The 24,497-nt window shown below is 48.0% G+C and overlaps 1 protein-coding gene across 15 annotated transcripts; it reads left to right on the top strand.

Moving 5' to 3' along the window:
* Nucleotides 1-7,245: 7,245 nt before the first annotated feature.
* On the top strand, nucleotides 7,246-21,183 carry SF1 (splicing factor 1). Of its 15 annotated transcripts, XM_036859718.1 has the most exons (15): nucleotides 7,248-7,654; nucleotides 9,169-9,216; nucleotides 9,372-9,500; nucleotides 12,226-12,301; nucleotides 15,348-15,500; nucleotides 15,701-15,790; nucleotides 16,143-16,326; nucleotides 16,415-16,530; nucleotides 16,635-16,742; nucleotides 17,471-17,651; nucleotides 17,911-18,188; nucleotides 18,519-18,578; nucleotides 18,703-18,879; nucleotides 19,629-19,833; nucleotides 20,267-21,183. In XM_036859718.1, exons 1-15 carry the CDS (start codon nucleotides 7,624-7,626, stop codon nucleotides 20,300-20,302), a joined length of 1,872 nt encoding a protein of 623 aa, XP_036715613.1. In that variant the 5' UTR covers nucleotides 7,248-7,623; the 3' UTR covers nucleotides 20,303-21,183. The 15 variants fall into 15 exon arrangements, with proteins under 15 accessions (XP_036715609.1, XP_036715613.1, XP_036715614.1 ...); XM_036859714.1 differs by having other exon boundaries at nucleotides 7,246-7,654; nucleotides 17,932-18,184; nucleotides 19,629-21,183; XM_036859719.1 differs by having other exon boundaries at nucleotides 17,911-18,184; nucleotides 18,524-18,578; nucleotides 19,629-21,183.
* The last annotated feature ends 3,314 nt before the right edge of the window (nucleotides 21,184-24,497 follow it).

The raw sequence follows: 24,497 nt of genomic DNA, 5'->3' as shown, positions 1-24,497 counted from the left end.
GGGCAGAGACACAGCTCCTGTGAACCAGGCATGCATGCCTGTGTTCCCCCTGAGACCCAAAGGAAGGAAAGAGGCACCTTCCAAGTTCTGAAGGTTTGTCTGCACCAGCCTGGGGAGGGGGGGCATTTGATGGGCCAGATGGAGGGGGTGACTGGGATATGATTCCTAACTTCGTTTTTCCAGATTTCTTAGCAGAGGTGCAGGATTAAGGAGTGCCGGGGGTGGGGAGGTGAGCTCCTGCTCCTTGGACGGAGACCCCTGACCCTTGACCCCAGGTACCGGGAGAGGACTTTCAGCCCATGGAGCAGCAGGCGGCAGACAGTGCCACCTTGTGGCAGGTTGCCCCAACACTCTAAAGGAGGGTTGGGGGGTGTCAGAATGTAATGTGCCAAAGCAGGGGTGCCTGGGAGAAGCAGGGGCCCCTGATAAAATATTTGCTGCCAGCAAAGTCTGGCCACCAGCCGAAGAAAGGCCAAGAAGCCAGGGAATATGCACTGAAAGACCAAAATTGTTATTTTATCTGTGTGTTTTTAAATAGGTAGCCCTTGGCCATAGGTACACAATTTTTTTAAAAATACAAAGTAAATACAATGAGAAGTCTCCTATTCAGGTCCCAGTTTCTTATAAACCTTCTGGAAGTACTTATGCATATTTAAGCAGCAATGGTATGCTTTAGTCTTCCCTGTTTCTTACATACACGGTAATATATTCCACACACTGTTCTAATCTTGCCCTTTAAAATCTGTCCTGGAGGGAATTCCCTGGCGGTCCAGTGGTTAGGACTCCACGCTTTCACTGCCCAGGGCCCGGGTTCGATCCCTACTTGGGATACTAAGATCCCGCAAGCTGAGTGAGTGGCCAAAAAAAAAAAAAAAAAAAAAAAATCTGTCCTTGAGAGCTTTCCATGATCAGTGCCTCCCACTTTGTTCTTTTATAGCTAGTGGTATTCCACTGTATGGGTTTCCCATAACTAATGTGAATTAACTGTAGTTAGATCCCTATTGATGGAAATTTCAGTTGTTTCTACTAGTTTGCTATTACAAATGATGCAGCAATAAATACTCTTATGCCAGTGCCACTGTGTACGTATTCAAGTGTCCCGTAGGATAAATTCCTGGAAATGGCCTTGCTGGGTCAGAGCTGGCTGTCTTTGTCCTTGTGACAGCTACTGTCACACTGCCGTCCCTGGGCAGAAGCCTCTGGGATGGGTCAGATCAGCCTCCGTTAGCCATTCCGTGGGTAAGAGGAAGAGGCTAGGGCACCCCAGGATGTTCGGGTAGCTGGCCCATAGCCGAGTCAAGTGAGGGTCAAGGTGAGAGGTGACAACCAGAATGTGTGCTTCAAGACAGCAGGGCATCGGCCGTGCTCACAGTGGTATGTCCAGTGCCTGGTCACTGCCTGGTGCACAGAAGGCCCTCAATCATGCTTTCTGAGTGAAGGAATGAGCGTGATATTGTGAAGAGGAGGCCCTAGAGTTGGGCCCCTGGACTGGTGAGCTTGCTGAGCTGTGTTTTCCCCAGGTAGACCATGTCCTGTCTATCTGCAGGGTATAGGGAGGATTGGAAGTATTGTAGTACACATAATGCAATGACACAGATGAATCGTAGAGATGTAATGCTGAGTGAAAACAGCAAATTGCATAAAATGACACACAGTGTGATAGCAAAAATAAGCAAAACTAAACCATCTATTGTTTGGTGATTTAAGCACATGTGATAAAACTCTTAGGAGATCAAGGGAAGAAAAAGCACAAAATTCACATGATGGCCCCTGTGAGGGGAGTGGGAATGGGGTAAGGAAGGATCCCAGGAATTTGCAAAGGTGTTGGTAATACCTTGGTTCTCAGGCTGGGTGGTGGGTTCATGAGCATTCGATTTATAGCTCAGTTCCTAATGCACATAAGGTTCCACACAGCCTTCTGTATGTATCAAATACTATGTGAGGGAATTCCCTAGTGGTCCAGTGGTTAGGACTCCGTGCCTCCACTGCAGGGGGCACCGGTTCACTTCCTGATCTGGGAACTAAGATCCCCCATGCCACGCTGCACAGCCAAAAAAAAAAAAGTAAGAAAACGTAAGTTTAGATATTTTAAAGTAAGCACTTAAAAAAACTGTAATCGGGCTTCCCTGGTGGCGCAGTGGTTGAGAATCTGCCTGCCAATGCAGGGGACATGGGTTCGAGCCCTGGTCTGGGAAGATCCCACATGCCGCGGAGCAGCTAGGCCCGTGAGCCACAACTACTGAGCCCGCGCGTCTGGAGCCTGTGCTCCGCAACAAGAGAGGCCGCGATAGTGAGAGGCCCGCGCACCGCGATGAAGAGTGGCCCCCGCTTGCCGCAACTAGAGAAAGCCCTCGCACAGAAACGAAGACCCAACACAGCCAGAAATAAATAAATAAATAAATAAAAATTAAAAAAACAAAACAAAACAAAAAAACTCTGTAATGGCTTAAAAAACAAAACCAAAAAGGCAACATAATCCTTTCCCAGATGATAAAATCAAGTGGAGATAATGAAATCAATGTTCCAGTGACAAACTATGGGCAGGTCCCTCTGTAGCTGCTTTCTTCTGTTGCTTCTTTTAAAACAGCTTTACTGAGGTATAATTGGCACACAATGAACTGCATATATTAAAAATGTACTATTTGATGACTTTCACACATATACACCAGTGAAACCATTATTGCAATCAAGATAAACATTTCCATCACCCCCAAAGCTTCTTCCTCTTTCTAATCAGGGCCTCCTGCTCCTCCTTGCCTCCCCATCCCGAAGTAACCACTGATCTGTTTTCTGTCACTATAGATGAATTTGCATTTTTCAGAATTTATATAAATAGAATCATATTGTATGTATTCCTTTTTTTATTTGGCTTCTTTCACTAAGCATCATTATTTTGAGGTTCATCCATGTTGTTGCATGTATTAATGGTCATTCCTTTTATTGCCAAGTAGTATTCCATCATATGGATATACCACTGTTTGTTTAGCTAGTTGCCTGTTGATACACATTTGGGCTGTTTCCAGTTTTGGACTATTTATTACAAATAAAGTTGCTATGAACATTCACGTACATGTCTTTGTGTGGATATATACTTTCATTTCTCTTGAGTAAATGCTTTCTAGTGGAAGGGCTGGGTCATATGGTAGGTGTTGTTTCATTTTTTTTTCTCTTTTTTTCTTTTTTGTTTAATTCTAATTAAAAAAATATTATTTTAAATCTTGTTTCACTTTTTAAGAAACTACCAAGCTGTGTTCCAAAGTGGTTGTACCAGTTTGCATTCCCACCGGCAGGGTAGTTGAGTTCTAGCTCCTCCAAGTCCTTGCAAACACTTGGTATTGTCAGTCTTGTTTAATTTTAGCCACTCAAACACATATGTAGTGGTATTTCATAGTGGTTTTAATTTGTATTTCCTTCATGACTAATGATGTGGAGCATCTTTTCCTGTGCTTATTTACCATCTACAGGTACACCTCAGAGGTACTGCGGGTTCTGTTCCAGGCCACCACAATAAAGGGAGTCCCGTGAATTTTTTGGTTTTCCAGTGCATGTGAAAGTTACGTTTACACTATACCATAGTCTATTAAGTGTGCGATAGCATTATGTCTTTAATAAATATACACACCTTAACTAAAAAATACTTTATTGTTAAAAAAATTGCTAACCATCATCTGATCCTTCAGCGAGTTGTATCTTTTTGCTGGTTGAGTGTTTGAAATATTGTGAGAACTACCGAAATATGACAGATAGACACAAAGGGAGCGAATGCTGTTGGAAAAATGGCACCAACAGACTGGCTTGACACTGTTGCCACAAACCTTCAATTTGTAAACACAATCTGCAAAGTGCAGTAAAGCAAAGCACAATAAAGTGAGTTCTTTGGTAAAGTGTCGATTCAAATTTTTTGCTTTTAAAAAATAGGGTTTTTTTACAGCTTTATTGAGATATAATTGACATACAACATGGAAGTTTAAGGTATACAGTGTGATGATTTGATACACATATATACTGTGAAATGATTACAACTAGTTGACACCTCCATCACCACACAAGTTGTTTCTTTTCTTTTTTAAAAAATTATTTTATTTATTTATTTTTGGCTGTGTTGGGTCTTCGTTGCTGTGCGCGGGCTTTCTCTAGTTGCAGCGTGCGGGGGCTACTCTTTGTTGTGGTGCGCGGGCTTCTCATTGCGGTGGCTTCTCTTGTTGCAGAGCACGGGCTCCAGGTGTGCGGGTTTCAGTAGTTATGGCACCCAGGCTCAGTAGTTGTGGCTCGGAGGCTCTAGCGCACAGGTTCAGTAGCTGTGGCGCACGGGCTTAGCTGCTCTGTGGCATGTGGGATCTTCCTAGACCAGGGCTCAAACCTGTGTCCCCTGCATTGGCAGGCGGATTCTTAACCACTGCGCCACCAGGGAAGCCCACGAATTGTTTCTTATTGTTGAGTTTTGGGACCCTGGATAAAAGTCCTTTACCAGATATGTGATTTGTACATATCTACTTTGCTATTATTTCTGATTTGTAGCTAACTCACAAATTCCAATACCCATCCCCCCCACCTTGTTCAAATTACCTTTAATTGGGAGTTGTAAATAAACATGGTTTTCCAGAGGAAAAAAGTTATTAAAAGTACTTGGTGCATCATGTGTGCTCACTCCATTGTAGATATTATTATTCCTAATTCAGGCAATGGAATCATGTACGGGGCTCTCCAAAGGCTGGATGCGGGGCGGAGGGGGCGGTTGGTTGTGGTGAACAGCGATGGATTTGCTCCCTCTAGGCTCAGCTAGCTGCATGATACTACCTCCTGATCTTGCCAGGGGCCTGGGGTTTCTGAACTATCAGATTAGAGTTAAAAGATAGAAAACGCCAGGGATTAGTAGGTAGGGGTCAAAACCTTTTTTTTTTTTTGGCTGCACTCCGCAGCATGCAGGATCTTACTTCCCCAACCAGGGATCAAACCAGTGTCCCCAGCGGTGGAAGGGCAGAGTCTTAACCACTGGACCACCAGGGAAATCCTGAAACTTCTTACTCTTTATGTTCTGACACCAATTCTCTGATACCAACTGGATGTCCTACAATTCAATTCTTTTTTTTAAAAAAATTAATTTATTTATTTTTGGCTGTGTCAGGTCTTAGTTGTGGCTGGGGGCTCAGTAGTTGCGGCGCGTGGGCTTAGTTGTCCTGCTGCATGTGGGATCTTAGTTCCCCGACCAGGGATCGAACCCATGTCCCCTGCAGTGGAAGGCGGATTCTTAACCACTGGACCACCAGGGAAGTCCCCTGCAATTCACTTCTGACATGAATTACCTGAGTTGGGGAAGACCCCACAAGTTAAGGAGTTCAATCACAAGTCCCGGGTCATCAGGCTACCCACATCTCTGTCTAACTTGGCTACAAATTCAGGGGTTCCCACAGCCCCCCTTCAGGTTCAATGATTTGCTAGAATGACACACAGAACTCAGGAAAGTGCAATATTTATGATTACCAATTTATTTTAAAGGCTACTTTTAAATGAACAGCTAGATGAAGACATGCGTTGGGTGGCAAGGTCTGGAAGAGTCCTGAGCCCAGGAGCTTCACCCTGACCCGTGGAGTCAGGATGCATCACCCTCCTGTTACATTAATATGTTCACCAACCTGGTGGATTAACTGCTTTCCAAGGCTGCCTACTAATCCCAGTTATGGGTGATCTCGTTTATTCAGCCATTCACATATTGATGGTAATCTACTTCGTTTCCAGGTTCTTGCCATTACAAACAAGGCTGCAGTAAATGCAGTAGAAGACTTTGAACTCATTACATTATATAATCACATGCCTTGCTTTGGGGCAGATTCCCAGGACTTGGAGTGCTACATTGAAAGGTTTAATTTTTCCTGCAAGGGGTACAATTTTAACAGATAACAGAATGCTTTCCGAAAAAGAATTCATAGTAGGTGTTAGCACTTTTTTTTTTTTCTATTTGATTGTTATTTAAAGATTTCTCATTATCACCTTAATTTGCATTCCCCTGCTTGGGCTGTTAGTACCTTTCACGTTTTTTTGGCTGTTCAGATTTGCTCTTCTGAGACTTGCCTATTCAGTGTTTGCTCATTTTCTATTGTTTTTGTCTTTTTTCTAATTAGTTTTCAAGACTTCTTTGCATATTATAGATATTAGCTCTGTATCATATGTATGGTAAGTATATTTTCCTAATGTCTTATTGTCTGTTGACTTCTATCATAGGTTTACTTTCTTTGGTAATCAAGTATATTTTTTCTTTATATTTTGAGTTTCCTGTCTTCATAAAGTCTCTACCCCTAGATGACCCTGATAATCTCCTAAATTGTATCGTGTCTGTTTTATTGTTTAGATTTAGGACTCTATACCATTTACTAGCTAAATCTTTTCCTTACTGAATTGAAATACCACCTTTTTGGTAGGTATTGTAGGGAATCTATTTCCAGACTCTATTCTGTTGCACTAATCTGTTTTTCCTACAACAATAACACATTGTTTCATTATTGTCTTTTATACTGTGTATTATCTGGAAAGGCAAGCTCCGCCATAATCTCGTTTACAAGTTTCCCCACTATTTTCAGTTATTTTATATGACTTAAAGATGATTTAATCAACCCCAACCTCGTTGGGATTCTAATCAAAATTAACTAATTTTGGAATTGACAACCTCATATTGCTTTCCACGTAAGATATGTGTACCTCCATCGGCTCAGATATCGTTCCTTAATCCGTCAACAAGACTATTTCATAGCTTTTGATTTTTCCACTTTTATTTTTTTCAAAAACAGTAAGTCCCCTTTCACCTGAGTTGTCAACGGATCTGGTTTACCCAACCGCGCCAGCCCCTCCCCCGTCCCTCGGTTCTGGGTTACCAAGGGAATCGAGGATTGACGTCACCAAGGGCTTCCGCGTCGGACCCGAGGGTCGAAGGTGAAGCCAAGTGCTGAGAGGCGGTTTTGAGCCATCTACGCATGCGCGCTGCTGCTCCGTTCCCCGCGACCCTAAATCTCCTTCGGCCCGGGCTTTTGCGTCGCGACCTCTCGCTTAAACCCAGCGAAACTACTCCCCAGGGGAAGGGAGTAGAAAAAAGAATCGAACCAGCGACAGCCAATCCCATGACACTACGACGCAACCGAGTTTGACTCCATCAACTCCAGCCAATGGGAGAGCGCTTGGCCCCCACACGTCACAGAGTTTGCCCCACCCTATCCCCGCCTTTCTGGACTCCGAGCTCAGTTCGCGCAGTAACAAATGAAGTGCGCGCTGCGACACCTCCCAGCTCTCCAGGCTCAGCCGCCATTTCCTCGCCTGGCCTAACGGTCCGGCCAATCCCAGCGCGCATCGAGAAGGGCTAAGGCTCCGCCAATCGGAGGCCGCCGATTTCGACCCCTTGCCTCGGCCCGGCCCAATCCAGGCTCCGGCCCCGTCGCCCCCGGCCCGCCCCCGCGGCGCCCTCTCTCCTCCCTCTTTGTGCGTCTCGCGCCGCCGCCGCCGCCCGCCGCGTGAGAGGACGGGCTCCGCGCGCTCCGCGGCAGCACAGTCAGGTCCCCTCCCCCCAGAAGATTCGCGAAGGAGAAACCGCCGCCGCCGCCGAAAAGGAGCCGCCGGTGCCGGTCCCTGGGGGGCGCCATGGCGACCGGAGCGAACGCCACGCCGCTGGGTAAGCTGGGCCTCCCTGGCCCCAAAGGGGGCTTCGAGCCGGGGCCACCGCCTGCTCCCGGGCCTGGGACGGGGCTGCTGGTGTCCGGGCCGCCGCCGCCCCCGCCCGTGGGCTCGGTGGGGGCCCTGACCGCGGCCTTCCCCTTCGCGGCGCCGCCGCCGCCGCCGCCGCCGCCGCCGCCGCCGCCGCCGCCCCCCCCACCTCCCCAGCAGCCGCCGCCGCCCTCCCCGGGCTCCTCGTACCCGCCGCCGCAGCCGCCCCCTCCGCCGCCGCTCTACCAGCGCGTGTCGCCACCGCAGCCGCCGCCGCCACCCCAGCCGCCGCGTCAGGACCAGCAGCCGGGCCCGGCCGGTGGCGGAGGAGGTGAGTCGGGCCGAGAGAGCGCGACAGGCGCTGCGCGGATGGGCCCGGCCGGCTGAGGGGCGCGCGGCGGCGGCGACGGCGGCTGCACGCGGCTGGGGCGCGCGCGCACGGGGAGACCCGGGCGGAGGCGCCACGGGGCGCGCGGCCGGGTTCTCGGGCCTCGAGTGCGCCCGCGCGTTAGGGGTGGGGGCCCGGCGGGAGGAAGTTTGTTGTGCGCAGGCGCAGTGTGGCGGCCGGACTTTGCGGCCAGCCTGAAAACCTAGGTGGGGGGGGGGGACCCCCTGTTGCTCTCCGCCCCTGGTGTAGGGGAGAGGCGTGGAGGGGGTCGAGTGAGTGGATGGGGTGTTGGGTGTGCAAGTCTGGAAGGTGTGAAAGGGTCAGTTGATGACGTGGAGCGTCCTTTTCCTGGTTGTAGAAGAGTTCTAAAGGGAGAAGAGTACCCAGAGTAGCTCCTCGATTGCTACAGTAAGGCAGGGTTTTCACTACAGAGAACCAAAGAGGTTGAAAGTCTTCAGAGGATGGTTGGGTCTGATTTTTTTGTGGCTCTTTCTGGGGGAGGAAATTCTGTTCGTTTCCTAATCTCCCTTTATCTACCTAAGAAATGTGACATGCCTTCCCCTCTTGAGGCTTTCCCCCTGGGTCTGGCCCCTGAGGAGAACACTTTTGTGTACCAAATGCTAGGGAGTTTCTGCCTGTGTACTGGAGAAGGAGGATTTGGCTTTTATATACCTTGCTCTTTGTTGAATTTTTGATACATCTTTTAGATACTAAGTGTCCAACTGGCCAGGAAAATTGACTGCTGATCTTGACTAAATTTCTGAGAAAAAAGTGATCTTGCTGAAGAATCCAGGTTTTTCACTTAGTAACTATAGGTTTAGTTGTGTTTTGGCCCCTTTAGACAGGTGACTGATGGGGAGGTGGGAGGAGCCAGCAGGTCCCAATATTGCTTTACACGTTTGTCTGAATGTTTAGTCTACTCTTATCTCCCCTGGGGCTGTTAAGGTGTTTATGGACAACCACGTAGTATATTATCTTCTCAGTATTTTATTTTACTACTTGAAACTTTATGCATTGAGATTTGTTACCTTGTTTACGTACTTCACAGAATTTCTGTGGACAAAAATTACAAATGTGAAATGTTAACTTTTCAGACCCAGGTCCAGGTCCCCTTCTAGTGGCCATGTCTCTTGACTCCTCAGGTTTGTGTTCCATTCTTTGCCATTTCCATTTTAGGTCAAGCTCTCAGTTTCACAGTCTGCTGAGGTTGTGTGTAATAATCATAAGTATCCTAAAATTCTTTTGGTAGTTACTCTGCTGGTTTATATTTGCATCTGATGAACTTTATTTCTTTTAGACTTTCCCAGTAAGAAGCGGAAGAGGAGCCGCTGGAACCAAGACACAATGGAACAGAAGACGGTGATTCCAGGAATGCCTACAGTTATCCCCCCTGGACTTACTCGGGAACAAGAAAGAGCTTATATAGGTAAATACACGTTCTGCACCCAAATGCATTTTCGGATTGTTACTATTCTGAGCAACATTTTATCTGTTGAAAGTTTGGGACTTTAAAGTTTTCTCTTTTTTGAGAGGAGGTATGGTCAGGTGTACTTGCGACTTTGGTATAATCTATCAGTTTTTGCTCTGTGAGTCCTGCATTTGTAGCTCCTTGTTTTGGTCTGTTGGTAACAGCAGTGTTCTCCATGAGTGCCAGCAGGGTAGAGGGGCCCACTTAGTGAGACTAGTCCCCAGTCCAGCACCCCACCCCACCCTTTTCAGCTGCTGTTCATTGCCAGTTGATGAGGTGAGTGTTTTATGCCTCTCTGGACACGGCCCCAGTGGAGAACACTGCAGGTATTGTAAACCGAGTACCTTTTTCACAGCATGGCCTTTCACCATAATTTCATATTTCTCCCTTCCCTAAAATGTGGTCTTTTATTTTTTATAGGTACTTTCTAAAAGGGAAAAAAAAGCTCAGTTTAATCAAAAAGTGGTTCTGAAAGTGTGTTTACAGTGCACCCCTTTTTTACCATTTTGATGAATTTAACCTTTCCTTTAGCATCTTTTCTGGTTTGGTCTTTTGTGGAGAGCTGTCTTGAAATGAGGGCTCTTGTGTTTACTACTAAAGAACTCTGCAGGGAAAGGGATACTGCTTGGATATGGAATAATGAGGTGGTTAGGATAAAAGATCTTAACTGTTGAGAAATTTTGAGAAGTAAGAATGTCCACAGTAGAAATGAAATTAACCTCAAAATTACCTTTTTTTTAAATACTAGGATATTAATGCAAGTTTTACCTTTATTTATGTAATTGTGCAGCTGTCTCAAAAAAGTTCACTTGATAAACATTTCCTACTAACCAAATAAACATCCCCTTTGGAGTAAATTAGGGCAGACGCCTCCTAGACCCGTGAGGTTGTGGCCTTCACGAATAAAAAAACTTCAAGGCCGTTGTTGTTCTTGAGGATCTTAATCTCTTGTGTTTCTAGATTGCTGAGAATTTTGAGGTGTTGGAATTGTCTATCTCTTTTTTACAATACTAATAATTCTTTCCCCACTGTTCAGTCTATTCCCACCCATCCCTTTATGTCTCATATTTGACTGGTCTGGGTCTTGATAACCTTATGATGTTCCTAGTGGAGTGATATCCCAAGGACACAAGCAGATGTAGAAAATGGGAAAAACAAACTCATTCTTTACATCTCCAGCTCTCTTCCCTTGGAGGGAGTTAATGCTCTGGGCCCTAAGGGCTATTTATAGCTATAATCAAAGTAGAGAGAATCAGAGCCTAGGCTACTGTAGGTCTCTGCTCCAAGGAAGATAGCAGCCTTTTGATTTAAGTGCCAGCAATTTTCCTTAGATCAGATCCCACACCCCTAACAGTCCAGTTAAGATGACTGCCTATCTCCATGAAGGTGACTTTCACCTTGAGCTGTTGAGCTAATACTTGACTGCCAAGTCAGAACTTTTCTGGCATAAAAGAGCTTAGGGGCCCATGTGTGTCTTACTGCATTTCTGTCTTTCATGGTACATACTGCCCTGTACAGAATGCCCCCAATATCTTCTCTTGATATTAATGTGGATTTTCATTTCTTCAGAGTTTGAGTGGCTGTGTGATATATCCCTGTGGGATGTATTTAAAATTAGAAGGGTGTCTGGGGTTAGACATGCATTAATTCTCGGAGCCAACTCAACTTTAACCCAACCCAGTAAAACTTGCCCTTATTTAGAAGTATCTGTTTAGAACACTCAGATACTACAAAGGTAAGAAACAGGTGGTCTTCAGCATGCCGAAGAAAGTGGTTTGGCTCTGCAGTGCCATTGTCTTGAGAAAACATCTGGGTAATATTCCCCTGGAATCACTGAACTTTTGTGAAACCCTCATCTCTCTTTTTCACATACAGCCTCATTTGTCAAGGTCTGAGGGCCACACATACTGTCTTTGACCAATACTTTTCATCCTCTGCACCCCTACTTTTACTCCCCACATAAGGAACAAGTCTAAAAACAGACTTCTTGCATCGTAACGGTTACTGGTTTATTAAGGTATATGGATTGTCATAAAATTTGAATAAAAAACAACAGGTATTGGGAGATCCTTTGGATCTGGTTTTACACAAAGAGTATGTACAAACTTATATGAGATTGTTGAATTGGTTATTAAATGTCTTATTTAAGGAATTTTAAGTCTGGTATCAATGAAAATGATCTTTGCTTAACTGGTGTTTTTCCTTGTCCCATGTTAATTGAGTCTCATTTTGGGTTATGTTTAATATTTAATGAAGGAAAAATAAACTCTAAGAGTCTTGCACTCAAGAATGTAATTTGATGGGAACAGGATATTGGTGATAACGTGCTTTAGTTCTGGGTACCAATTGTATAGCAAGCCTTGGTGGGGAGGGAGAGGTGAAACACCTCCTAATAATTGCTTTGATGTTAGCCTTAGCGAACAGTCTATACTGCTAACCCCTCTTCCAACAAATTGTTTGCTTCCTTAAGTGATAACCATTTTGAAGTGAAAGATACTTATAGATGTAAATGGACTCCTGCCAATAGGTGGTTGGGGGTTTTTGCCTCAATGTGTTCACTGATCAGTCGTCCCTTTCAAAGTCTCCGAGTTCTTCATGCTTGTTGTTGAGATTTGAGATGTTTTTTGGTAACATTGTCTTTTTTCCATCCTTTTTTTTTCTTTCCTAACCTGGTTTCTTCCAGTGCAACTGCAGATAGAAGACCTGACTCGTAAACTGCGCACAGGAGACCTGGGCATCCCCCCTAACCCTGAGGACAGGTTGGGAAACAGTTTTAACCAGCTGACAGTAACGCTTTTACCTTTTTCTCAATACATTTTACTGGTGGCAACATGTTGTGTCAGTTCAATAAAATCCTAGTAAGAAGACTGGTACTGTGACCATTCTGGCAACTAGAGTGTAAATTAGCAGTATATATGGTCAGTCATCAGTTAGAAAATTGGAATGAAATTTAATTACTAGCAGAATCGAAAGTTAACAGGAAAATGGACAACCGGTTTTCATTTGGTAAGCATGTAGGTTTTTTAACCTGATTTACCCACCGGTAGGGACAGTGAGGTGGCCCGTTAACCAGCCATTTCAGTACCTGTTTTGGCTGAGAGCCCAGGTGTAAAGTTTTCCTCACAATGTAGGGAATAAGAATATTTTTGAGCATCACTGAATCTGAGTAGGCCAGAAATTCATTCTGGTCAGCTCATTGCTGCAGTCTCCTGCTCATGGTTTTGACATGGTTTTAAAATAGACAAGATTCTAACCAACTTCCTTCACTGCCAGTTAATTTTCAGCCTTGGCCATTGCCTGGGGTGTTGGGAGGGGCCAGAATATTCTCACCTGTTTTGGGAAGGCAAGCAACCAACCCTAAATTACTTTTTTTTTTTTTTTTTTTTTTTTAAAGGGAGTGTGGTCTTCAAACAGCTGTGGTCTTGTCATTTCAGTTTATAATTTCTCTCACCTCTGAAAAGTAAAAAGTCTAAAAAGTCTGAGGGAAATGAACTTTTTAAACAGGAATTTTATTCGCAGGCTGATATTTGAGCAGCTAAAATCTGGTCCATTTAATAGAAGGGCAGTATGCCTCCCTCTCAGTGAAATTTCTCTTAGTGCATGCAGCATAGTTCAAAACACTTTGCTTTTAAAAAGTAGTGTTTTTGGCTTTTGTTACCCATTTTAATAACTTGTTAAATCAGGAAGATGATGTAATGGTTTTAGAAGCCACTCAATTAAGCATCTTTCTGCTGCCCTTTGTCAGGAAACAAATTAACTTATTTCTCCATATTGACGCTTTTAATTTTATTTAATTAAATTTATTATTTTTTCACCAGTAGATTTTGGTTGGAGGGTTGTATTATGTTTTATATTTTGACTTTTTTAAGATTTGAATTATAGGTTGTAGACCACAACTGTTAGTGTCTTTTTGGCCTTTTTCCCTTTAATGACATGTCTACAGGTTACCAGGCAATTCCTCAAAAAGTTGAATTTTTAACAAACCTTCTTTGCTTCCTGGAGAATTTGGATTAGAAACTAGATGATCTATAATAACAGTGCCTATTCAAAGCGAAGAAGTTGGGCCAATCTGACCTCTAGAATATTGGCTTTTGCCTTTCAATTCCACAATTTGGAAAGAGGTTCACTGTTGCAGGACCTTTAAATGACCAATTTGGTGCTGGTAAAACTGGTGATTAGCCAGAAATGCTTAATTCTAGACAGCTATGAATGAGGTGGGAATTAGAAACGTCAAGCATGTTAGAAATAAAAACAGAGCAGAGTTTTTTTTCCTCCCTTGTATTCAGTTTGAAAGAGGCCCTAATTAATGCCTGATGGTTTTGCTTTGAAAGAACCCAGGTTGGAGGGAAATGCTATGAGTTTCTTACTTAAGATTATTTCTTAAGAAGGTGTATTCTCAATATGAAGCCACTTTATGCCATTTTGATTTTGCTCAAGTTGCACAGTTAAAAATGTTTTAAAATCTCTTATAGACTTAAATGTATAAGATGATAGTCTAATAAGCTGGGGTATGTTTGTTTTTGTTCACTATTATTGGATTGTGCTAACAGTTTATACAAATGCTAGAAACGGAGGTGTCATTTAGCCGTCATTAGCCATGAACAAACCTGACCTTTTATTCCATCGTGTGTGTAACGTGGTATGACATGGTTCCCTTTAGGCTGAAGACAGTGGGAGCAGCCGAGTTCAGTCCTTGCTCTCCAACTAGGCAAGGTTCTCTCAACTAAACCAAGGGTATAGGAGTCTTGACTACTTTCAGGATGTTTTTAAAATAACCTGATCCACATGGTCTCTTCCCTTCTTGCAGCTGCTACTAAATTTTCATTCAGAATATCAAGCTATGGTCCTTTTTGTAATCTTAACTCAGAATTCTAGGAGTGTAACTTTTCTTTTTTTTTTTTTTTTTAATTACCGCAAAATCCAGCTGTGGTAAACTGACCATTTTATCGTTACTATTTTTTACTTGTAGCAACAGCATTTTACTCCTTAAAAAAAGAGAGAGAGAAAATCTGCTTTCTGGACTTGTAAACTCTGGTGGAGAATCATAGGATTTCCCCTTGCTGTTTGCAGGTTCAGACCCTAGACAAGTACTTGACCAAATCTGCATTTGCAGCCTCTCACAGAAGCTGCTTTAGCAATTTAACGGTTTTCTCTACCCAGACTCCCCAACCTCGAACAGCCAGAAAACAGGTTGACTCCTGGGCCTTGGACACAGCCAGCCAGGCCATTGAAGGAAAAGCAGAGACGAAGCCTTGAACCATCTCTCTCCATTGTGGGGGCCAAGTAGCTGCAGTAGCCTTGAGTCCCAGTTGCATTGGGTTAAAGAGCTCATACTTACTATGTGGTAGGGGTACAGACTCTCTTCCTGATAGGGCATGAGCTCTGCAAGAGTAAACGTTTTGCCTAAACTTCGGGTTTCCGTGGTTCATAAAGTTGTAATGTTAATTTTTTTTCAAATGAAAGCAAATTCGTATTTGGCAAGAAGACTCCAGAGGATGATAACTGTCCTTGCCATTTACAATCTAGATATTTCCCCCCAGAAGGACAGACTTTTTTTCCTCTCTTCACTTTTAGAAGCAAAACTACTTTTTTCTTTCTCACACACACCCCAGTCCCCCTAATGCTAAGCCAGCTTCCACCTCCCCATTCCACACGATCGTGAATAGCACACGTTATGGTCGGTTCCTCCGAAGAGTGTTGAGTTAGGGTCTGAGAGGCAGAGGGGCTGGGGAAGACTTATTTTAGCCCATGTGGGAATGAGAGAAAAGTGAAGGCAGAACAGTGATGGTGGTCTGTTTCCCACAGGTCCCCTTCCCCTGAGCCCATCTACAATAGCGAGGGGAAGCGGCTTAACACTCGTGAGTTCCGCACCCGCAAAAAGCTTGAAGAGGAGCGGCATAACCTCATCACGGAAATGGTTGCCCTCAACCCTGATTTCAAGCCACCTGCAGATTACAAGTAAGCAGGGGCCAGGTGATCTGGGACAAGGACACCTGCGGATTAGGTGTGGTCTGGTAGAGCAATTTTGGTACTAACCTCTTACTCCTTACCCCCAGTCACCTGTAATTAACACGTGGTGTCAAGGTTTAGTTCTAGAAGAGCTCTCTATTTGTGTCATCTTGGAAGTGTGCAGAGTCTATGAGTCTTTTCTTTCTTAGACCTCCAGCAACACGTGTGAGCGATAAAGTAATGATTCCACAAGATGAGTATCCAGAAATCAACTTTGTGGGGCTGCTGATTGGGCCCAGGTGAGTAACTACTATCCTCTGGAATATAGAATTCCTAAGGACCTGGGAGATGTATCTGTCTTCTGCCTATTTGGGTGCCACTGGTGGCTTATTTTCCTGTTTTGGGTAGGATGTTCACTTTGGCTGAGTGCATGCCTTTGTGTGAGAAAATCTCTTTAACTTCCCGATTTCACCGCAGAGAAGTCAAATCTTGAGGGTTGCTGTGTCTGTGACCTTAACTTAGAGATCATGGAGCTCTTGGTGGGAAAATCCCATTCTCTGCACTCACGGTTTCCTTCCAGTGCCCAGCGAGCCACTCTGGCATGTGAATTTGTGTGTCAGGTATGACAGCGGTCTTTTCTGCCTTTGACAGAGGGAACACCTTGAAGAACATAGAGAAGGAGTGTAATGCCAAGATCATGATCCGGGGGAAAGGCTCTGTGAAAGAAGGGAAAGTCGGGCGCAAAGATGGCCAGATGCTGCCAGGAGAAGATGAGCCGCTTCATGCCCTGGTTACTGCCAATACCATGGAGAATGTGAAGAAAGCAGTAGAACAGGTGAGGGAGCCAGAAAGGAAGTCTCTAGCCAGAATTCTAGGTGGTAGTCCCAGGACTTATATAACTGTGCCCGTTGCATCTCCACCAGATAAGAAACATCCTGAAGCAGGGTATCGAGACTCCTGAGGACCAGAACGATCTACGGAAGATGCAGCTTCGAGAGTTGGCTCGTTTGAATGGGACCCTTCGGGAAGACGATAACAGGTATGTATGTGATCAGTTTAGAGGGGAGTGCACAGAGACCTGAAGTACCTATGGAGGAAGGGTGATTGGCCATAGCCCTTCAGGTGACTTTTTTCTCTCAACAGGATCTTAAGACCCTGGCAGAGCTCGGAGACCCGCAGCATTACCAATACCACAGTGTGTACCAAGTGTGGAGGGGCTGGCCACATTGCTTCCGATTGCAAATTCCAAAGGTGAGGGTTTCCTGGTAGCCCGTGGAATACAGGACAGTTCCTGTTAACCTGCAGACCCAAGAGAAGCTTTCTTTCTGTGAATGTGGTCTGTAATGGTGTGATTTAAAGCCCAGGATGATTAGAAACAGCTGATGCAGAACATCCCTGTTTTATTGCTTATCTTGAGCCCAGGGAAACTGGAAAACTTCCCTTCTGGGTATAGGTGTTTTCACAGTGGCTTAATGTTAACTGCCATTTGCTGCTTAAGATTGGTACAAGAAGACAGCAATCCTGTGGAGTTTTGACCAGTTGCGAACCAGATTTGATAGCAATGTTTTTCTACTTTGGGTGGCAAATATAAAAGCTTTGTTAAGGAAGTTCTGGCAGTTGCTCCGGTCTTGCATAGATTTTCCTTCCCTCAAACCTGGAATGTAGAAATTGATGAAACTTGCTGTTTTGGAAAAACCTGCGCTTTCCTGGCTGGCGTGGTTGGCTCTGGTCTGGTGCTTCCTGTCTCCTCTGTTCTTGCCCTAAGGGTCTCTGCTGTGGCAGAGGTACATATGGTAGGTAATCCCAGTTGCAGAGCTGGGCATGGAACTGAAGCGCTGATGAGACTCTTTTGAGGAAGGGGTCAGAAAGGGTGACTGAATTCCTCAGAACTTCCTCTGTGTAAATTTCTTACAGTAAAGGTTTCTATCTTAAGGAATTTTTTTCCTTTTCTCTCTTTGTGTCCCCCACCCCACCTTCAGGCCTGGTGACCCCCAGTCAGCTCAGGATAAAGCGCGGATGGATAAAGAATACTTGTCCCTCATGGCTGAACTGGGGGAGGCACCTGTGCCCGCATCTGTGGGCTCCACCTCTGGGCCCGCCACCACACCCCTGGCCAGTGCACCTCGGCCCGCTGCTCCTGCCAACAATCCACCTCCGCCGGTGAGCTTCAAGGGCTGGTTCTCGTAGCCTGGCCCCCCTTGTCTTTCGAAGAGACTGGGGGGACGTGGCCAGGTGCTTTGGGTAGAACAGGTGGACATGGGCGGCAACATTGTTCTTTCGGGACGTCAGGAATGTTTGGGGACCTCTCAGTTTGGGGAAGATCTTGTCCTTGTGTCCTGGTCCTGTGGCATAGCCGAAAGAACAGTGTTGCCACCAGGGGGAGCAGGCAGGGACGCTGGCGGGAAATGCTCTCACGTAGTCTCTCATGTCCACTACCCAGAGCCGCCCACCCTGGATGAATTCTGGCCCGTCAGAGAGTCGGCCCTACCATGGCATGCACGGAGGTGGCCCTGGTGGGCCCGGAGGTGGCCCGCACAGCTTCCCACACCCGTTACCCAGCCTGACGGGCGGGCACGGTGGACATCCCATGCAGCACAACCCGAATGGACCCCCTCCTCCTTGGATGCAGCCGCCGCCACCACCGATGAACCAGGGCCCCCACCCACCTGGGCACCATGGCCCTCCTCCAATGGGTAAGTAAGTGTCAGACCAGAAACCTTGGGGCTTTGGGATAAGCAAGGGTTTGTATCGTCACTGCACACTGGAAGCAGGTCTCGGAGCGGTCGGGTATTGGTACTGAGTCTCTTGCCGAGGCTTGGGCTCCAGGTCAGGAAGAAGGTTCCATCCTGGTTCAGGGAGGGACTTGTGTGTGGGGTAGGCACAAGCCTACTGCTTAGGGGCGGAGTCTCAGAACTGCCCTTGTGAGGGTAGTGATCGCAAGCTGTGCGGCTAAGCTCTTGGTGGGGCGGTGTCTTCCCTGGCCAGTTCCAATGTCCTGCTAAGTTCCTGCTCTTTCCTTCCATCAAGATCAGTACCTGGGAAGTACGCCTGTGGGCTCTGGGGTCTATCGCCTGCATCAAGGAAAAGGTAATGGAGCCTGGCCATTTGCTCACTTTGGGGTGTCCCGTCCCAGGCCTGGGAGTGAGTGGGGGCTCTGTCGCAAATCCCTCTTCTCTCCTGAGGCCTCACCCTTGTGTCCACCTGCCTGCAGGTATGATGCCGCCGCCGCCTATGGGCATGATGCCGCCGCCGCCGCCGCCTCCCAGTGGGCAGCCTCCACCCCCTCCCTCTGGTCCTCTTCCCCCATGGCAGCAGCAGCAGCAGCCGCCGCCACCCCCTCCGCCCAGCAGCAGTATGGCTTCCAGTACCCCTTTGCCATGGCAGCAAAGTGAGTGGAATATTTTGGGCTGGTGGGGGTGGGTGGGATTGCGGGGGAGGGGGATGAGAGGAGTGAGAGACCCTTGCAGACGGGCAGGCAGACACCTTGGGGTGAGACTCTGGTCTCTGCTGCAGGGTAAACAGAAGGGCCTTGTGGCCCCTGGGGGCCTCGGGGAGGAGAGCTGATGTTCGGTGTGGTTGTGTCTGGGGAGAGGTTTGTGGGGGCCTGGAGGGGAGCTGCCATCATAGGTAGGGTGCCAGAAGTCCAGGCTCTCTGCCGAGTGAGCTGCTGGCTGGCCCAAGCCTATGCGTTAGGCCCGGGTTGGGGGTGGTGCATGCCTGCTCTGGAGAGGGATGTGATTGGGGCCTGAGAGACTGCGGGGATGGGATCGGGATCGGGCAGCGGGGAGAGTAACCGTGGCCTTGAGGTTGAATGTGCCGTTCGGTGGTGGCGGCGGATGGGCGGAGGGATGTCAGAGCCGGTTCTTGTGTCTGGTACCTTCCCCTCAGCCCTTCCAGGGGCATTGGTGACAAAGGGCTTACTCTGTTAAGCCTAGAGACCTTGAGGCTGACCCCAGGGTAGTCCTGCCCACCCCTCCACCCCCATCGTCAGGACAGCCCCGCCCGCCCGCCCCCCACCACCGTACCGCATGCCAAGCAAGGAGCAGGCGTCCCTCGCCCCCCCATCCCAAGGCAGCAGCCGCAGAGAGCCGCGGTGTGCCCCCGCGCGTGTGACCTTGGGCTTCTTTACCACCCCAGATACGACGACTACCACCACGAGCGCTGGCACAGGGTCCATCCCGCCATGGCAACAGCAGCAGGCGGCTGCCGCAGCTTCTCCAGGAGCCCCTCAGATGCAAGGCAACCCCACTATGGTGCCCCTGCCCCCAGGGGTCCAGCCGCCTCTGCCGCCCGGGGCCCCTCCCCCTCCGCCGCCTCCACCGCCTGGTTCCGCCGGCATGATGTATGCCCCGCCCCCTCCTCCTCCGCCTCCCATGGACCCTTCTAACTTTGTCACCATGATGGGCATGGGGGTGGCGGGCATGCCACCCTTCGGGATGCCTCCAGCTCCCCCACCGCCTCCACCACAGAACTAGACTCGGTTTTTTAAGAAAATATATATTATATAGAGAGAGAATTGGTCTCGTTTAAACACACGCCGAACCTCACCATATGGAGCCAGACATTGGGACGCACGCATGTGATTGTGTGCACGCATGTGTGTGTGTGCACGCACCGGGCTGGGCCAAGCGACTGAGGCCTCACTTAGGAACGGGCAGGTGGTAGTAGGGGCGCCAGCTTGGGCTCTCCTGGCGCCCCGTAGCATCGAGTGTCTTCTTTGTCTTCTTTCTCTCCTCACCCAAATCCCTTTGCCTCTCCCCAAACCGGGCCGCCAGGATCCCTCCCCGCGGCGGCGATGGCCCGAGCCATGAGAGTGAGGACTTTCCGCGCCCATTGGTGACCCTTCCAGGCAGACAGCCTCAGCAGCGCCCCTGGTGGACAGGATGGTTCGGCAAAGCAGCCTGAGTTATTTTTATGGACGGAATCGGAACACGCTGGCTCCATATTGTGAAATTTTTTATTAAATTTTTCTTTTTCCTTTGTTATTTCCTTATCTTTTCCTTTCTTCAGACTCCGTCCAAGGAGATGCTCTCCCCGGTCTTCTGCTGCAATTAGATTTCTTTCCCTTTTCTCATTCCTCGTTCTTCTCTTTCTAAGGAGAGAGGAACAAATGGTTTTTAGGCAAAGGCTTTTGGCCATCAATGTCAGGGTAGTGGGGGGTTCCTTTGGTTCTAAGATTTTCAAGGTGCCATAGTCGCCCTGAGATTTTTTTTTTCCTAATTTTAAGCGTGGGGTTTTGTCTGCCACCTTTGTAGACTAGCAGGTTGACCCCCATGTCCAGGGTCCATATCCGTCCTGGCATCCCTGCCAGTAGTTGGGGCCGCCTACGCCGCCGTGGGCTTGTCTGCCAGCCAGGAGCGCCCTTTCCACGCCCCTGAGCACCTGAGCTGCCTCAGATTTCATTTGTTCCTCTCTTTCCTGGAAGGCTTCCTTTTCAAATTTATTTTAGTCCCAAATGTCAGTGTTTTGCAGTGTCTAGGGGTTTGAGCCCCTTGTTTTCCGTTCTGCTTCCTTTTTTTTCTCCTTCCTCTTCATGGAGTGATTATGTTGACAGTAATGTATAATGCGCGTTCTCTTCACTGGTTTATCTGCAGAAATTTCTCTGGGCTTTTTTTTTTTTTTTTGGTGTATGATTCAACACTGCGTTAAAGGGGGATGTTCATTGAATAAAAGAGCAGTGTGGTTTTCTGGGTCTGTTTATTTCCTTTTCTTTTAAATCCCCTCTGCCACCATCAGCACCAGCACCAGTTACCTTACCTGCGTTCAGCTCCTGGCCGCACTTGTCGTTTTCTTCCTGGAGAGCCTCTGGGACCTTGCTGAAGGAAGCCCCCGTCTACCTCCCTGTGCAGTTTCGCTGGGGGAAGCTGGTGTGTGGGTGGCCCCACCTCCTCCCTCTGCCTTCGTAGTTAATGGCTGAGAACCTGGTGACCCCCTCCCTGGTCTCTGTCCTTTCAAAGGCCTTTCCCTGGGGTTTGGACCTCCACATGCGATGAGCTCCAGTTGTGATTTGTGCCTGGGAGCTGCCACCTGACTGTGAGGTCCTGGGCCTAGGGAGGCATCGGCACTAAAGGTCAAGCCAACTAATCCTGCCTGTCAGGCTCAGAGCTGCTAAAATTAAAACCGCCAAGTGGCTTTTTCTGTCTCTGCTGGTGACTCGCCGCCTGCCAGCACTGCAGGCTTCGGGGAGAGGTGGGGCAGGAGAAGGGGCCCCACCTTGTGCTTTGTAAGCACTTCGCAGAGGGTCTCAGGCTGTTTTGGTCTTTCGTGTCTGGGGTAGTAGATAGGGCCCATGGTGGCACTAGAAAAATCCATCTCAGGACATAACATGGGGCAGTGAGGGTCTTGTTCAGCTGCTGCTGCTTTGCTACAGTTCCCCTGGGGAGAGTTGCGCTGGGGCCTGCCTTTTCCCACTAGCTTTCCTTCCTTCCGGGAGGCTGAGGGACAGCAAGCTCCTGTTGCCCACGGCTCCTGGCCAGTGGGGACAACACAGTGCTGGCCCGGGCTGCTTTCCAGCTTCAGGCTGGGGCTGGCCGCTGCTGTTTTATCTGGAGCAGAGCCTGGGTATCTGGGCCCCGTCCAGGGTGCCTGTGTTTGCGGTAGGCCCGCGGGGGTTAATGAAGCCTCAGAACCCAGACCTGTTCCCTGGGTCTCCCTAAGCAAGCCCTAAACTTCAGTTGACTGAAAGGGAGCAGGGAGATCTTTTCTCTTTGTCCTTAGCTGACAGAATGGGGGCAGGGCCTGGGGCCTGGCAACCCTCTTTGACCTCGGCTTCATCACATTGTTTCCCCCCCACAAGCTTGGTTTCCCTGGTGGGCTCATTGGGCAGTTAATTAGCTCTTTGAAGCTCTGGAAGAGGCAAAGTGGCGCTATGTGGGTTTTAGAAATAAAATCAATAAATGACTTAACCACAGCCCAGCTATCTCCGTTTCTCTCCCCTGGGGCCAGCTCCATTCCTGCGCTCACTCCCTTTCTGCTCCCTGCCATCAGCTTTTGTTAAGGTTTTGGAGGGTAACGAAGTGGCTGAAGGAGGCATCAGTGTCGGCCTTTCTCCAAGCAGCTCAAGGCCCTGAAATGGACGAGAGACAGCAGGAAGGCTTGGCCCTCGGAACCACAGCAAACACCTGCCTTTGTGGTGGAACCGGAGGGAGAAGTGCTCTCCCACCCGTCTTGGACACCTAGAGTAGAGAAGAGCCCTCTACTTGACCCTGTTCCTGTTCTGCTGCAGCAGCAGTGTCTCCCCACCCCCTCAAAGCTAGGTTGGGGAAAGGAATGTCGGTTGGGAAAGGTCACTGTTAGGGCTCTGTTACTGAGACCCAGCCAAGGGCTCTGGAGAAACCCAAGATTGGTCCCAGGAAGGAGGCAGGATTTCTGATTGGAAACCTAGTCGGACATAAACAACCTTGAGTTAGTTCAGGTTGGGAAAGTGTGCGCTCGGGGTTCTTTAAAGTCTATACATGCAACACTAATGGGGGTGAAAGGGGAGAAGGACTTGGGGAAACAGGTAAGTTTCAGCCTTCAAGTTTCCATCATGCTGGGCTGGGGGATGCAAAATAAAAGGGGGGCTCCTGAGATGGCGTCACCTTTGGAAAAGACTGGAAAGTTTTGAGTGGGTGCCAATGACACAACAAAGACCAAAAGAACCCAGAAGAAAGGTAGTTGGAGAAACCAGTTCAAAGTACATCTGTTTTCCAGGAGAAACAGGATGTGTCCCAGTTCAGCAAGTGCCTTGAGTGCAGGGGCAGGGTGAGCACTAAGATAAGCAGGGAGAGGGGCGTGGATGGAGTTGACTTGGGGAGCAGGATAAGAAGCTAGGAAAGCTCTGTTAGGAGCAGGTCCATAGTGGCAGGAGAATTAGAGGTCAGTGCAAAGGTTTGTGTGGCCAGAGCACGCAGCCACAGTTGGGGCATGAGGTGACAACATGGGTAACTGGCACTACCTTGTCGACAACTGTGCCAAGGAGCTTCTGAGCTCTCCGCGGCCCTCCACAAGGAACCACAGGCCAGGCAGCCCAAGATGCTGGCCAAGCCCAGAGACCAGGTGCTTGGTGGAGGGTGGGGTGAACCTCCCCAGAGGCACAGCCCAGGAGGAAAGGCTGAGGGTGGGAACTGTGAGACCTGAGGGCCACCAGGCATTCTTTTGAAATACAAGGTGTAAAAAACTTTTCAAATGCAAACAGGTTTTAAGAGGAAGTTTTCTACGTTCTCATGGCATCTGTGCAGATGTGTTCTGGTGTTCTCTTCGTGGTCTTTTTTCTCTGCTTTGAAGCACGCACTATGGAAGACCAGAACAGACGCTATTTGGGAGCAGGGGTAAGAGCAGAGCTTGGCCTTTGGAAGACTTGGAGTTTGGCCCCCATACCAGGGTGGTACTTCCAGGGCTGGGTCTGCTGTGGCTCAGAGAGTCCTCAGAAACAGCTTGGCCTTCCTTGAACCAGACTCTAGCATCCTGCAGCTGTCCAGGTCTCTGACCTACTTCCTTGACCCTCAGACCAGAGCACCCAGTTCCCTTCCACCGGCCCACTGCCCTGCCGCGGGAAGCCCAGGCATCCTTTGAAATAGCACCAGGCCCTGGGCTCCTTTTGCTCAAAGAACAAAGCAGGATCTGAGGTCAGCCTCCACAAGAATAGGAGGCAGTGGCTGGAGGAAGCAGGGATTTATATTCTCACTTGAGCGTATACATTTCTTGAAGGAATTCAAGGCTCAGTAAAGTAAAGCAACCAGCCTAAGTTCCCACAGCAAATCAGTGCTGGGGCCAGGACACCAGCAGTGAATTGGGGGCAGCCAAAGCCACAAAAGGAAGGATCTGTAGCTGCCAGGCCATGAGGAGGAATGGTGTAACATTCCCGGGGTGCAGGAGCTCCCATTTTATGGGTGAAGTCACATTTGTGAACCTGGCCCACTCTTTTTTTTTTTTTTTTTTAAAATGTTGAGTTTCTTTAGGAGTTTTTGTTTAAATTCCTCTACTTTTTTAAAAAAAATTTATTTATTTATTATTTATGGGTGTGTT

Source organism: Balaenoptera musculus, chromosome 8, assembly GCF_009873245.2.
Source record: "Balaenoptera musculus isolate JJ_BM4_2016_0621 chromosome 8, mBalMus1.pri.v3, whole genome shotgun sequence".
Taxonomy (NCBI): domain Eukaryota; kingdom Metazoa; phylum Chordata; class Mammalia; order Artiodactyla; family Balaenopteridae; genus Balaenoptera; species Balaenoptera musculus.
This window is presented reverse-complemented; position numbering and strand designations above follow the sequence as displayed.